Below are 16,394 nucleotides of genomic sequence, written 5' to 3' on the forward strand. Positions count from 1 at the left end.
TTAAACCTCCAGTTGTCTTTTTAACAGTTGAGGAAGAGAGAATTAATATACTCTTTTCCATTTACCTGCATATTTATTGTTTTCAGTGTTCTTCATTCCTTTGCGTAGATCCCTGTTTCCATCTGGTGTAATTTCCCTTTAGCCTGAAGAACTTCCTTTGGCATTTCTTATAGTACAGGACATCTGGCAATACTCTCAGCTTTTGTTTATCTGAAGATAACTTGATTTTACTTTCAGTTTAAAAGACAGTTGCACTGAATCCACAGTTGTGAGTTAACAGCTATTTTCTTTAGCTCTATAAAAAGGCCACTGTCTTGTCTTGTGACCTCCTTGTTTCTCATGGAGAAGCTAGCTGTCATTCTCATGAAATGTTAGCTGTCTTTCCTACTTTATTCTGGTATATGTAGTATACCTTTTATTCTGTAACTACTTTTAATATTTTATGTTTGGTTTTCATTAGTTTGACTTAAATTACCTAGGTCTGTGGTTTGGTATTTATCTTTATAGGAGTTCACTGAGCTGCTCTTATCTGTAATTTAATGTTCTTCACCATATTTGGAAATTATCAGGCCATAGTTCTTCAGACATTTTCTGCCTTATTCTCTTTCCCTTCTATTTCTGGGACTCCAATTTCCATATATTGTACTGCTGCTGCTATTGCTAAGTGGATTCAGTCGTGTCCGACTCTGTGCGACCCCATAGACGGCAGCCCACCAGGCTCCACCGTCCCTGGGATTCTCCAGGCAAGAACACTGGAGTGGGTTGCCATTTCCTTCTACAGACACATAATAATGACCACTTACGATTTGGTGACCCACAGGTAACTATGGTTGTTACTCATTCTTTTGCCCTCTCATCTGTGCTGTTGTTCAGACTTCAGTTCAGTTCATTCACTCAGTCATGTCCGACTCTTTCCGACTTCATGAATCACAGCACGCCAGGCCTCCCTGTCCATCAACAACTCCCGGAGTTCACTCAGATTCACGTTCATCGAGTTAGTGATGCCATCCAGCCATCTCATCCTCTGTCATCCCCTTCTCCTACTGCCCCCAATCCCTCCCGGCATCAGAGTCTTTTCCAATGAGTCAACTCTTTGCATGAGGTGGCCAGAGTACCAGAGTTTCAGCTTCAGCATCATAACTTCCAAAGAAATCCCAGGGCTGATCTCCTTCAGAATGCACTTGTTGGATCTCTTTGCAGTCCAAGGGACTCTCAAGAGTCTTCTCCAACACCACAGTTCAAAAGCATCAATTCTTCAGCGCTCAGCCTTCTTCACAGACCAACTCTCACATCCATACATGACCACTGGAAAAACCATAGCCTTGACTAGATGGACCTTTGTTGGCAAAGTAATGTCTCTGTTTTTCAATATGCTGTCTAGGTTGGTCATAATTTTTTTTCCAAGGAGCAAGTGTCTTTTAATTTCATGGCTGCAGTCACCATCTGCAGTGATTTTGGAGCCCAAAAAAATAAACTGACACTGTTTCCACTGTTTCCCCATCTATTTTCCATGAAGTGATGGGACCAGATGCCATGATCTTCATTTTCTCAATGTTGAGCTTTAGGCCAACTTTTTCACTCTCCTCTTTCACTTTCATCAAGAGGCTTTTTAGTTCCTCTTCACTTTCTGCCATAAGAGTGGTGTCATCTGCATATCTGAGGTTATTGATATTTCTCCCGGCAATCTTGATTCCAGTTTGTGCTTCTTCCAGCCCAGCGTTTCTCATGATGTACTCTGCATATAAGTTAAATAAGAAGGGTGACAATATACAGCCTTGACATACTCCTTTTCCTATTTGGAACCAGTCTGTTGTTCCATATCCAGTTCTAACTGTTGCTTCCTGACCTGAATACAGATTTCTCAAGAGGCAGATCAGGTGGTCTGATATTCCCATCTCTTTCAGAATTTTCCACAGTTTATTGTAATCCACACAATCAAAGGCTTCGGCATAGTCAAAAGCAGAAATAGATGTTTTTCTGGAATTCTCTTGCTTTTTCCATCATCCAGCAGATGTTGGCAATTTGATCTCTAGTTCCTCTGCCTTTTCTAAAACCAGCTTGAACATCAGGGAGTTCACTGTTCATGTATTGCTGAAGCCTGGCTTGGAGGATTTTGAGCATTACTTTACTAGCATGTGAGATGAGTGCAATTGTGTGGTAGTTTGAGCATTCTTTGGCATTGCCTTTCTTTGGGATTGGAATGAAAACTGACATTTTCCAGTCCTGTGGCCACTGCTGAGTTTTCCAAATTTGTTGGCATATTCAGTGCAACACTTGCACAGCATTATCTTTCAGGATTTGAAACAGCTCAACTGGAATGCCGTCACCTCCACTAGCTTTGTTCGTAGTGATGCTTTCTAAGGTCCACTTGACTTCACATTCCAGCATGTCTGGCTCTAGATGAGTGATCACACCATTGTGATTATCCATGTCGTGATGATCTTTTTTGTACAGTTCTTCTGTGTATTCTTGCCACCTCTTCTTAATATCTTCTGCTTCTGTTAGGTCCATACCATTTCTGTCCTTTATCGAGCCCATCTTTGCATGAAATGTTCCCTTGGTATCTCTGATTTTCTTGAAGAGATCTCTAGTCTTTCCCATTCTGTTCTTTTTCTCTATTTCTTTGCATCAATCACTGAGGAAGGCTTTCTTATCTCTCCTTGCTATTCTTTGGAACTCTGCATTCAGATGCTTATATCTTTCCTTTTCTCCTTTGCTTTTCTCTTCTCTTCTTTTCACAGCTATTTGTAAGCCCTCCTCGGACAGCCATTTTGCTTTTTTGCATTTCTTTTCCATGGAGATGGTCTTGATCCCTGTCTCCTGTACAATGTCACGAACCTCATTCTATAGTTCATCAGACACTCTGTCTATCAGATCTAGGCCCTTAAATCTATTTCTCACTTCCACTGTATAATCATAAGGGATTTGATTGAGGTCATACCTGAATGGTCTAGCGGTTTTCCCTGCTTTCTTCAATTTAAGTCTGAATTTGGCAATAAGGAGTTCATGATCTGAGCCACAGTCAGCTCCTGGTCTTGTTTTTGTTGACTGTATAGAGCTTCTCCATCTTTGGCTGAAAAGAATATAATCAATCTGATTTTGGTGTTGACCATCTGGTGATGTCCATGTGTAGAGTCTTCTCTTGTGTTGTTGGAAGAGGGTGTTTGCTATGACCAGTGCATTTTCTTGGCAAAACTCTATTAGTCTTTGCCCTGCTTCATTCCGCATTCCAAGGCCAAATTTGCCTGGTACTCCAGGTGTTTTGTATTCCAGTCCCCTATAATGAAAAGGACATCTTTTTTGGGTGTTAGTTCTAAAAGGTCGTGTAGATCGTCATAGAAACGTTCAACTTCAGCTTCTTCAACGTTTCTGGTTGGGGCATAGACATGGACTGGAATGGGTGAATTTAACTCAGATTGTTCAGACTAAATGATACCTACTTAGTCCTCAAGTTTACTGACTCTTGTGCTATCAGTAATCTGCTACTGTTGCAGGAAGGCGGACCCCTTCCAGGGCCCAAAACTGGGCTCTTGTCTAACACTCGGAAATGAATTGTCTGAGAAGACACATGTGCTGACAAAGCAAGAGATTTTATTGGGAAAGGGCATCCGGGTGGATAGCAGTAGGGTAAGGGAATCCAGGAGACCTGCTCTGGCTCGAGTCTCAGGTTTTATGGTGATGGGATTAGTTTCTGGGTGTTGTTTGGCCAATCATTCTAATTCAGAGTCTTTCCTGGTGGCATACGCATTGCTCAGCCAAGATGAATGCTAGCGAGAGGGATCCTGGGAAGTGGATGGACACGTGGTGTCTCCTTTAGACCTTTCCCGAACTCTTCCGGTTGGTGGTGGCTTATTAGTTCCATATTCCTTATCAGGATCTCCTGTCATAAAACAACTCATGCAAATGGTTACTATGGTGCCTGGCCAGGGTGGGCGGTTTCAATCAGTGTGCTTCCCCTAACACTACTAAGCCTACTAGTGGAAATTTTTCTTTCAGATATTGTACTTTTCAGCCCCCAAATTTCCACTTTTTTCTTTTTTATAATAACTTTCATTTCTCTCCTCAGTATGTTTTTATATCCCTTTACGTATTCAAGCTATAAAAAGTTCTCATGCATTTGCTAATCTGTATCTCCTAATACAAGGGCTTCCTTGGTGACTCAGTAATAAAGAATCCTCTTGCCTATGCAGGAGACATAGGTTCAATCCCTGGGTCAGGAAGATCCCCAGAAAAGGAAATGGCAGCCCAGTCTAGTATTCTTGCTTTGGAAATCCCATGGACAGAGGAGCCTGGGTGGGAGTCAGACATAACTTAGTGACTAAACAGTAACAATCTGCTAATATAAAGCCAATGTAAACATCAATTATATTTTCACTCTCTTACAAGGGTAATAATGGATCAGTTCAGTTCAGTCGCTCAGTCATGTCTGACTCTTTGTGACCCCATGGACTACAGCACACCAGGCTTCCCTGTTCATCACCAACTCCCAGAGCTTGCTCAAACTCATGTGCATCAAGTTGGTGATGCCATCCTACAATCTCGTCCTCCGTCATCCTCTTCTCCTCCTGCCTTCAATCTTTCCCAGCATCAGGGTCTTCTCAAATGGGTTCTTCCCATCAGGTGGCCAGAGTATTGGCATTTCAGCTTCAGCATCTGTCCTTCCAAGGAATATTCAGGACTGATTTCCTTTCGGAAGGACAGGTTTGATCTTTTTGCAGTCCAAGGGCCTCTCAAGAGTCTTCTCCAACACCAAAGTTCATAAGCATCAACTCTTCAGCACTCAGCTTTCTTTATGGTCCAACTCTCACATCCATAGCTTTGACTAGACAGACCTCTGTTGGTAAAGTAATGTCTCTGCTTTTTAATGTGCTATCTAGATTGGTCATAGCTTTTCTTCCAAGGAGCAAGTGTCTTAATTTCATGGCTGCAGTCACCATCTGCAGTGATTTTGAAGCCCAAGAAAATAAAGTCTGTCACTGTTTCCACTGTTTCCCCATTTATTTGCCATGAAATAATATATAACAAATTTGCAATTATTATTCCTTGCTTACTAGAATCTTTTCAGAATCTTCTGTCTTTTCAGTAATAGTAAAGTGGTTATAATTCATTTTTCCTGTTTTAAGATTCTAAACAACAAATAACTTGTTTCCCTATTTTTGTATCTGCTGTGCCAAGTAAATGTTTAGTGTCTTACCTGATGACTCAGATATAAGCTATTGATGAACCACTTTACATATTTGAATTACAGAAAAAAAAATTTTTTTATTTGACAAATTCCCTTAAGCATCTGGACAGCCATGGATTTCTCAAGCCACCTCTCAAATATATAGTTTTGTCTAGAATAAGCTTCACATTGGCCAGATTAAAGGACAGATAGTGCATTCGCCCACCCAAATTTTTGTGACAATCAAAACTCCTTCACAAATTTGTAAGTACCCAAGGAAGGGGAAATATCCCAGGGTTGAGAACCACTGTATTAGAATAATTAAAGGAAATTCTGTTTTAAAACAAAAGTTTTATAAAAATTAAATGACAGCTATGTATTTTCCTATGGATTAGGAGAAAATTATTTAAGAAGTTGTATTAATCCTTTTATAGGCCTTCTTAGTTTCTAACCTAGCTTCCTTATTATTAAGTCTTTGTCTGCTGTGAAAACTCTTCCTTCTTCAAAAACCAAACCACCTACCAGAAAAGTTTATTAAAATAGCTGCTAGTCTGATATGTCCATTGAGCACTTAAGATGTAACTAGTCCAAATTTAAATATAAAGCAACACTTAGTACAAAAAAGGATATAAAATATTTCAATAATTTTACATTGATGCATGTGTTGAAATGAAAATATTTGAGACATACTGATTTAAATAAATACTGAAATTCTCCTCGTTTTCAATGTGGCTACTAGAAAATGTAAAACTATATATACAGCTTACATTTTATTTCTCATGGACAGTGCTGATAAATTATATCTCAGTGTGGAGATGCTTAAGTGTTCATCTGGTTGCACAGTTGCACAAAGGACCTTATAGCTATACTTGCTTTGTACATTACATAAGGTTGAGAAAACATCCTTCATATCAAATACCTGAGGGGATTCTTATTTTTTATTGTGATAAAATATGTATAACATAGAATTTACTAGTTTAAGCATTTTTAAGTGTATAGTGAAAATGAAAGTCACTCAGTCATGTCTGACTCTTTGCGACCCCATGGACTGTACAGTCCATAAGATTCTCCAGGCCAGAATCTTGGAATGGGTAGCCTTTCCCTTCTCCAGGGGATCTTTCCAACCCAGGTCTCCTGCATTGAAGGTGGTTCTTTACCAGCTGAGCCACAAGGGAAGCCCTTTAAGTGTATAGTTGTGACATTAGGTACATTCACAGTGCTGTGTAACCACCACCATCATCCATCTCCAGACCTTTTTCACCTTCTTAACTGAAACTCTGTGCCTATTAAATACTAACTTCTCATATCCTCACTCCCTCCAGCCCCTGGCCACCAGTATTGCACTTTCTGCCTCTATGAATTTGACTACTACTAGGTACCTCATATGTATGCATGCATGCTAAGTCGTTTCAGTTGTGTCTGACTCTGCAACCCCATGGACTGTAGCCCACTAGGCTCCTCTGTCCGTGAGATTCTCTAGGCAAGAATACTCAAGTGGGTTACCATGCCCTCCTTCAAGGGATCTTCCTAACCCAGGAATCAAACCCACATCTCTTACATCTGCCTGCATTAGGCAGGCAGGTTCTTTAGCACTAGCACCACCTGGGAAGCCCAGGTACTTCATATAAGCGAAATTATATAAGATTTCTCCTTTTGTGATTGACTTATTTAACTTAGCAGAATATCTTCAAGGTTCATCCGTGTTATAGTATGTGTCAGAATTTCCTTATTTTTAATACTGTATCATATTCCATTGTACGTGAATGTTACATTTTGATTATCCATTCATCTGTCAGTGGATGCTTGAGTTACTTCCACCTTTTGCCTACTGTGAATAATGCAACTATGAACATAAGTATACAAACATGTATTTGAGTCCCTGATTTTACTTCTTTGGTATATTCCCAGAAGTGTAATCATATGGTAATTAAATGTAATTTTATGAGGGCTCACTATACCATTTTCTACAGCAGTTGCTTGTTTTACAATCCCACCAGCAATGCATAAAAGTTTCAATTTCTCCATATCCTTGTTAACAGTTGTAATTTTCTGGGTCTTTTTATAAATATAATAGTCATTCAGATAGTTCCAGCCAATGGAGATCTTTGGAAGGCTGGTTAATAGTGACCTATGGCATTAAAAAATTTAAAGAGTTCTTGCCAACCACCTCCCAACCCCATGTACTCCCAAGAGATACTTGACAGTTTGAGTCATACCAGTGCTCCTTTTTTCATTACCTAGGAGATATTATTGACACACTCAATCACACACATTTTTATGAACAAAATTAATTTTTTATATTAGTTCTTTGAATATAAAATCAAGTGCCTAGGGACAGTCAGAAATAAATGAAATAGGAAAGATAAGAAAAATAGGGAATGGGAGGCTTCCAGTTCAAGGTGGTAGAATAGAAGGACATTCATTCATTTCCTCCTGCAAGAACACCAAACTCACAACTAGCTCTTGAATAACCTTTGACAGGAGGACACTGGAACCAACCAAAAAAAAAAGAGATGTCCCACATCCAGAGACAAAGAAGTGACAGCAAGATGGTAGAAGGGGCACAAACACGATAAAATCAAATTCCATGTCTGTTGTGTGGGTGACCCACATTCTAGAGAATAATACCAAAGAAGTTCTGTCACTGTTGTGAAGGTTTGGAGCCTCATGTCAGGCTTCCCAGCCTCGGGATTCAGCAAAGGGACTGGGAATCCACAAGGAATCTAAAGACCAGTGGGATTTGATTATAGAACTTCCACACAACTGGGGAAAACAGCGACTCCACTCTTGGAGGGCAAAACAAAACCTTGCATGCATCAAGACCCACCAAGACTGCTTCCCCCCTCTGTGGGGAAATAAGAAGTGACCCCAAAGGAGACTGACCAGTCCTACCTGCTAGTGCTAGAGAGTCTTCTGTGGAGGCATGTATCTGCAGTGGCTCACCATGGAGACAGGAGTAATGGTAGCAGCAGCAGCAGTCCTGGAAGATGCTTCACAGTGTAAGTCCTCTTGGAGGTTGCCAGTAACCCTACCGTAGAGCCGATAGACCCCAGGACTGGGTCACCTCAGGCCAAACAACTAACCCCACCCATCAGCAAATAATTGGATTAAAGTTTTACTGAACATGGGCCTGTCCACCAGAGCAAGACCCAGTTTTTCTGCACCCCATGTCTCTCCCATTAGATGCTTACACAAGCTTCTTAGTCTTATCCACCAGGGGGCAGACAGAAGAAGCAAGAAGAACCACAATCCCATAGCAGCTAGAACAAAAGCCACATTACAGAAAGTTAATCAGAATGAAAAAGCAGAGGGTTATGTCCCAGATGAAGAGACAAGATAAAATCCCAGAAAAACAACCAAATGAAGTGGAGATAGGCAACTTTCCAGAAAAAGATTTCAGAATAATGATAGTGAAGATGATCCAGGATCTTGGGAAAACAATGGAGAAGATGCAAGAAATGTTTACCAAAGACCTAGAAAAACTAAAGAACAAACAGAGATACACTAGAAGAAATCAACAGATTTCCTCCAGTGACCTGGAGGACAGAATGGTGGAAATCACTACAGCACAACTGAATATAGAAAAAAGAATTTGAAAAAAGTGAAGATAGCCTAAGAGACCTCTGGGACAACATGAAACACAACATGAATAGGGGTTCCTATTTAAACAGCATTCACATTATAGGGGGTCCTAGAAGGAGAAGAGAGAGAGAAAAGACCTGAGAAAATATTTGAAGAGATAATAACTTAAAGCTTACCTGACATGGAAAGAGTCAGTCAGGTTCAGGAAGTGCGGAGTCCCAGGTAAGATAAACCCAAGGAGGAACACACCAAGACATATAGTAATCAAAATGATGAAAATCAAAGATAAAGATAAAACATTAAAAGAAACAAGGGAAAGATGATAAAGGTTATCAACTGGTTGCTCAACAGAAAATCTACAAGCCAGAAGGGAATGGCATGATGTATTTAAACCAATGCAACGGAAGAACCTACAACCAAGAATATGCTACCCAGCAAGACTTTGATTTAGATTTGAGAGAAATCAAAAACTTTGCAGAAATCAAAAGCAAAAGTTAATAGAATTCAGCACCACCAAACCAGTTTTACAACAAATGCTAAAGGAACTTCTCTAGGCCAGAGACACAAAAGCAGGAAAAGACCTATATGAAATAAACCTGACAACTAAGAAAATAGTAATAAGATCGATCATACCTATCAATAATTACCTTAAATGTAATTGGATTAAATCCACCAACCAAAAGACATAAACTGGATGGGCAAATGAAAACATGTGCATGTATGAACTTTCACTTACCACATCAGTCTACTTAACCCACCAAATTATATATAACTATTTATATTGTTAAGTTAATCATGTTTCCATTATGGCTTTCCATTCTAGTTATCTTTTTTGTCTGGCTATTGATTGTGAAAACTGATAAACATCTTTTACTATTGTGATTATGTAACTGTTATTCACCTAATACCATTGGATCATGATTGGTCAATAGAAAGTAATAATTCTATATCACTAAAACTACCATTTAATACAAAAACTTGGAATTACTTTTTAAAATCCAGATGTATATCAGAATTCTCTTGGAAGTTTTTGAAAAATAAAAATGTCCAGGTATTGCTTTTTTTCTCCAAAGCTCCAGTTGTGCTTCTAATGAGAACGCATGTTTAAAAACAACTGGACTATATGATGACCTTTTACTTTTATCTAGTTTGTTTCACTTTTTCTGTTTCATATTTAGTGCTCCCATTTCATTTAGTTTATGTTTTCTAATTTCTCCATCTCTTTTTTTGTTGTTATTGTTCTTTCTCAAGCCTTTATCGAGGGTAGTAGAAAAGCTTTTATATATATATATATATAGTATATGATATATATGTTTTTAGAAAATTTATGAATTTTTGCTGAGCTAAAAGATTTATGGCATTTTGATTCCACTTGTTTGATTTAGTATGGATAGAATACTAGATTTCTAATTTATATTCCCTCAAAACTTTGAATATAGTTCCCGTGTATTTTGGCATCTAGTATTACTGTAAATAGTCTAGAAAAGTTATTATCTTAGTAATTAAAAAAAAAATTGAATGAGGCTCGAAACTTCTAATCCAGTTCTGAGGATATAAAGAATACTATGTTGTTAACAACAACAGCAAAAGAAAAAAAAAAAAAAAGAAACTAACATGTGATACAGTATTATTAACTAAAGTACAGATTGTGTTCAGATTTCACAAAATTTTATGGTAGTGTCCATTATTTGTTTTCATACCTTATTCAAGACTCCACATTGTATTTAGTTGCAATGAGCAGCTTCAGCTGCATGCAACAAATTCTAGTAAATTCTCTTTTCATTTTTATTCTATTACAAATATTTTCTAATTTTCCTTGTTATGGCTTCTTAGATACACCCATCATTTAAAAGTGGACATTTAATTTCCAAATCCATGGGATTTTTAAAAAATGTCTGATATTAATTTTTCATTTTGATACTAATTTCTCATTTAAATATGTCTTCTATGCAATCACCCTCTGTTTTTTTTTTTCAGTCCTCTAACTTTATTGAGGTTTTCAGTAGCTAAGTCAAAGATCTCTCTTGGTAAATGTCACATTGCACTTGAAAATATATTTGTTATTTTCAAATATAATTACTAATATAATTCTATAATGATAAGGGAAAAAACTCCATATGATTTCAATACCTTTAGACCATGAAATTTTTGCACCTTGTTTAATGTCTCTTTATATGTTCCAGTGTCTCCTAGTTTATAGTTTATGAGAACTTGAATGGAATTTGTACAAAAATTGTATAAATCTTAATTATACTGAATTGATTCATCGTGCTTTGCAAATCTACTGTATCCTTCTGCTTCTCTGTATAGTCATTCTAGTAATTTTTAAGAGTTTGATATTGAAACTCCAACTAAAAATCTTAATTTATCTACTTAAAAATACAGTTGTAATATATAGAGGAATTATATGTAACCTTGTTCTGTACTTCCTAACTCTCCTGTAAATCTATTATACCTCCATAGTTTAAAAAATTAAAAAATTATTTAAAAATAAAGAAAAATAGAGGATAGTAAGAATTATGGGAAGATGTTTCTAACCATAAGTGAATAAAAAGAGTCCAAGGTTGTCAAGTCTTTCTTGTTTTCAAAAGAAGTTGAGAATCACAATTTTTATGTAAATTGTCTGAATTTTTAGCACAACCCAGACTTAACATGACTGACAATTTTAAACTTTTGGCTAAAAGAGAAATATACATTATCTTCCTGGCTACTACATAATTTGCAAGGCTTATTCTTTTACCAATCAGTTATTTTCTTCACAGTACAGAAAATAATGTAGCTTTTTAGAAGAGACTTTTTCCACAGCAGGGTTTGGAAACTGAAAATGGGAAGTGTATGCAGGCCTGTCCCATGTTAGAAAGAGGTTCATTGCATGCCTTCTTTAGTTGCAAAAGGCCCAGGTAAGATTCTGAAATTACTACTTGCAAAGATATTTAAACTGTTAACAAATGGACTTTTTTTACTTAAAAGTTGTTTTTCCTAAGTAATTAAACATTTTTTTAATTTTCAATGTTTATACTACATAATTCTGTTGTCTACATTGTTTTAAATATAGAGCATTTGAAGAAAAACGAAAAGAACAAGAAGAAAGAGAACATCAAATCAGAGAACAGATACTTCAACAACGAAAACAGAAGGTTGAAGAAGTTACTGAAAAATTCCAGCGTGCCCATATTCCTTTTTCACAGCGGAAGAGAACAGGTGCCTTAATTTCTAGAGCAATATAAAGATAAAAACGAAAGTTGTAATCACATTCAACTTGAGTAGACAATAAAATAAATTAAGAAAAAAAAGTGGAAATTCAGCCTATATGTTTTGAATAATAGGACTTTTGCCAAATGGAAAATTGCAATTTGATATAGGTTTAATTTGAAGAATTAATATTTTGTTGGATCTGTTGGGAAATTTGAAAAACATACAAGTTTGATTATACTTCATACTGGCTTCCAATGTGTTGTCTTTTTAAAACTGATTTAGTAAATAGCTTAACATCAAAAGACAATTTAACATTTAGATTTAATAAGTTAATATCAGATTCATTTTGGCATTTTATCTACATTTTTGTTCAAATTCACATTTGAGAGACCAGCAAAATAAAGAGATGCATAAAGAGGGTGCTGCTGCTGCTGCTAAGTCACTTCAGTCGTGTCCGACTCTGTGTGACCCCGTAGATGGCAGCCCATCAGGCTCCCTCATCCCTGGGATTCTCCAGGCAAGAACACTGGAGTGGGTTGCCATTTCCTTCTCCAATGCATGAAAGTGAAAGGTGAAAAAGTGAAGTCGCTCAGTCGTATCCAACTCTTAGCGACCCCATGGACTGCAGCCTACCAGGCTCCTCCGTCCATGGGATTTTCCAGGCAAGATTACTGGAGTGGAGTGCCATTCCCTTCATAATCCAACAATCAAAGACTGGAGTCAATTAAAAATTTTTAAATGATTATATTTGATTCTTCAGTACCACATCTACATTTTTATGCCTTAAATAGTAACACAGAATTAGCAACAAAATGTCAAAGCTTCAGAAAGAAAAGGGACAAGCAGAACCTTTGAGTATTTAGCAAACACATGTTGTACTGCTATATTGTACACCAGTCTAGGATAAGTTAAGATGCCAAGATACAGAAAAATCGAATTGTACTCTGCTGTTAAAGACTTCACAGTTTATTTTGGAGATGAGAGTAATGTAAACAAGTAATATCAATAAATCTAACTTTTGTGGTAGTATAATGTGTAAAGTACTATGAAGCACAAAGAACACTGGACATATATAGGAACTTGCAGGATATCATCCCTGAAAAAATGACTTAATTTGAATCTTAAACAATAAGCATTTTGCCAAGCAAAGAGGCAATTTTTAAAATCCCAGACATAAGGAACAACTTTTGCAAGTAAATTATGAATTGCAAATCCAAAGTGTATCCAAAGCATAGGATGGGGAAAAAAGGAAAAGAAAAATGGATACAAGACTAGAAAAATGAATTGGGACAATTCTGTAAGAAATTTGAATGCCGTGCTAGGAATTCCATCTTTATCCAGTATGCTGTCCACTTCAAGTGTTTTAACTGGAAAGTGAGCCATTACTATGTCAATAAGAGAGCTTACTGAAAGTAAGAGCAACTAGTAATACTGCTAAAATTAATATAGCTTAAACATGATAGAGGTTTTTCTCTTGTATAATGTGAAATACTCAGGTAGGCAGTCAGGAGCTGGTCTGAAGATCATGCAGTGCCACAGGGAACCCGGACTCCTCTCTCACAGGAGAGTTCAGCTACCCTTAGTATATGATTTATAGCTTCACCTTCATTGGTCACATGGTAACAGCTATAGCTCCAGCATCATGTCACTATTGTCAGCGTTGTAGACGGGAAGGAAGAAATATATAAAGGAGAGAAGGGTGTACCTCTGAACTCCTGTTAAATTGTTTTCCTAAAAGCCCCCATCTATCTGCTTCTATTAATATCTAATTGGCAACTCCATCTGCAAGACGGACTGGAAAATATAGGGGTTTTTAATTGAAGTATTGATTTACTTTTTTTCAATATTCTAGAACTTTATTTTCAACAGTAAATAATTTCTTTAAACACATACATAACACACACAGAATATGAAAATTAAACTTAATATTCAGAGTAGCAAAATCCTTGTTTACCATTTTAGTATCTTTATTGTGGCTATATTGCCACCCCTAACAATATAGAGTGTGCTACCCAGGAATAAGGGCTTCCCAGGTAGCACAGTGGTAAAGAATCTGTCTGCCAATGCAGGAGTAGTTATCAGGAAAACAGGATGGGAAATAAAAGCAAATAAAGAAAATTGTATAAGAGGCAAAAGAAAAGGTAGTTTTTCTTAAGAAAGAGGATGTACTTAGCTGTGATAAATGCCTCAGAATACTCACCCCTCCTGGGTATCCTTCTCCCAGAAAGAGTGCTAATTACCCAAGGGCCTAGGTACGCAGAGTTAGAAGTGTTAGTAAAAACAAATGGCATGTACATTCACTCAATGGAATATTATGCAGCTATTGAAAGAAGAGGAAACAGTTTACAGACTGATATGAAATGATGTCCAACAGACGTAGATTTACCATGCAGTCAATAAGGTTCAAGTTTCAGGAGCTCTCTCTGTCATGGTCCCTACATATAATTTTGTATTATTTCTCTTAATTGGGCCCTCAAATTTTATAAGCCTTATCCTTTCATAAAACCCAGATCTATCCCTGATTTCCAGGATTTGTTGTTCAGTCATTGTGTCCAACTCTTTGCAACCCCATGGACTGCCATGCTTCCTGTCCTCCACTATCTCCCTGAGTTTGCTCAAACTCATGTCTGTTGAGTCAGTGATGCCATCCAACCATCTCATCCTCTGTTTCCCCCTTCTTCTGTTGCCCTCAATCTTTCCAAGCATCAGGGTCTTTTCCAATGAGTCGGCTCTTCACATCAGGTGGCCACACTATTGGGGCTTCAGCATCAGTCCTTCCAATGAATATTCAGGGTTTATTTCCTTTAGGATTGACTGGTTTGATCTCCTTGCAGTCTAAGGGACTTTCAAGAGTCTTCTCCAGCACCACAGTTCAAAAGCATCAATTCTTTAGCACTCAGCCTTCTTTATGGTCCAGCTCTCTTATCTATATGTGACCATTGGAAAACCATGGTTTTGACTAGATAGACCTTTATTGGCAAAATATGTCTCTGCTTTTTAATATAATTTTCAGGATATATTTATTATTAAGTATAAAAATAAGGTTCAGATGAGTATACTTAGTATTCTGACTTCTTTGTAAGAAAAGGAAGAAATTAGAATGTATGTTAAGAGAGGAGATTAAGATGGTGGCATAGGAGGATATGGAACTCACCTCCCCCAACAAACACATAAAAAAAGATATCTACATATGGAAAAATTCTTGCTGAAAACTAACTGGAAACTGACAGAAAGACTTCTGAAAAAAAAGGCTGAAAAAAAAAGATCCTCATAGAATAAGATAAGAAAGAAAGAGAAGCAGTCAGTTGGGGACCTGTGTCCAGAGGGATACCCAAAGGAAAAGGGAGATTACACAGGCAAAAATCCTCTCGGGGGAGTGAACGGTTGAAGCTACAAATTAGACCCCCCGTCCTGGTATCCAGCACAAGGGAGATGAGCCCCTCGGCTGATTGGAGGGTTGGTGGGACTAACAGGAGGACTGCAAGAAGCCTGGACTCCACCTGGGAGGAATGCGCACACACTTCTTCTCAAAAGAGGGCAGAGAAGGCAGATTGAAACTGTGCAGTTGACTGGCTGGTCTCCTGAAACTGCTCTAGGGTATGCCCCAGCTTGAGCTCCACACTGGAGTGAGGCTTGCCCCAGCCAAGAAAGAACTCAGCCAGGAGACACAGAGGTAGCTCAGAACCAAAGTGGCATCCTTTGGGTGAGGACAGCCATTATGGGCGCTTGCACAGGCAGCACATCAGAAGCAGCCTAAACTCTCTGCGGCCAAACTGTTGCAACCTGCACCTGGTCACATACTAGGAGCTCATACTGGCCCCTCTTGCTCCAGCACTGCTCACCTCAGGGGTCAGAGTGCTGATGTTGGGAGAGAGAAAAGCTCACACCTGAGCTAGCTCAGACCTGCTCCTCAGGGCTTCTATTTCAGGAACTCGGGACCCAACCCTGGACCTGATAGGGTGGTGGTAGTCCCTGACAACAGAGGAAGCCCGAGCTCACTCTTGGCTCTGGCCCTAGCCTCTCCTCCCCAGCCCCAATCCTTCCAAAGTGGTATGGAAGCATGCCCTGTGTAATATGGAGGCACAGCTTGAGAAAAGATGTGACCTGTCTTCATGTCAAATCCAGCTCTCCCACCAAAATCATTGGACACACAGGCTGTATAGTGTTGCTCCTACAAAAGAACACCCCTTCAAGACAGCAATTGGTAACTGTTTCACCTATTTCATAGAGATGGAGACTGTTAAGCAAATTGAGAAAACAGAGAAATGGATCTCAATGGAAAGAGCAAGAGAAAAAAAAAAAAAAGAAACAGAAATAGTTTACCAGAGGATTCAAAGCAATAGTGATAAGAATACTAACTGAATTAAGGAAAATATATATAATGGAATATTCAGTTCAGTTCAATCACTCAGTCCTGTCCGAATTCTTTGTGACCCCATGGACTGCAGCACGC

General features: G+C 38.2%; 1 protein-coding gene across 2 annotated transcripts in view; it reads left to right on the forward strand.

Annotated features, from left to right (window-relative positions):
- CEP126 (centrosomal protein 126) overlaps positions 1-16,394 on the forward strand; it is a 112,751-nt gene that overhangs the window by 30,193 nt on the left and 66,164 nt on the right. For both annotated transcript variants that reach the window (XM_005689378.3, XM_013969408.2), the window contains exon 3: positions 11,802-11,947. In XM_005689378.3, the coding sequence (XP_005689435.2) occupies positions 11,802-11,947 (146 nt within the window). The remainder of the gene's footprint in view (positions 1-11,801; positions 11,948-16,394) is intronic.

This window comes from Capra hircus, chromosome 15 (assembly GCF_001704415.2).
Source record: "Capra hircus breed San Clemente chromosome 15, ASM170441v1, whole genome shotgun sequence".
In the NCBI taxonomy this organism is placed as follows: Eukaryota; Metazoa; Chordata; class Mammalia; order Artiodactyla; family Bovidae; genus Capra; species Capra hircus.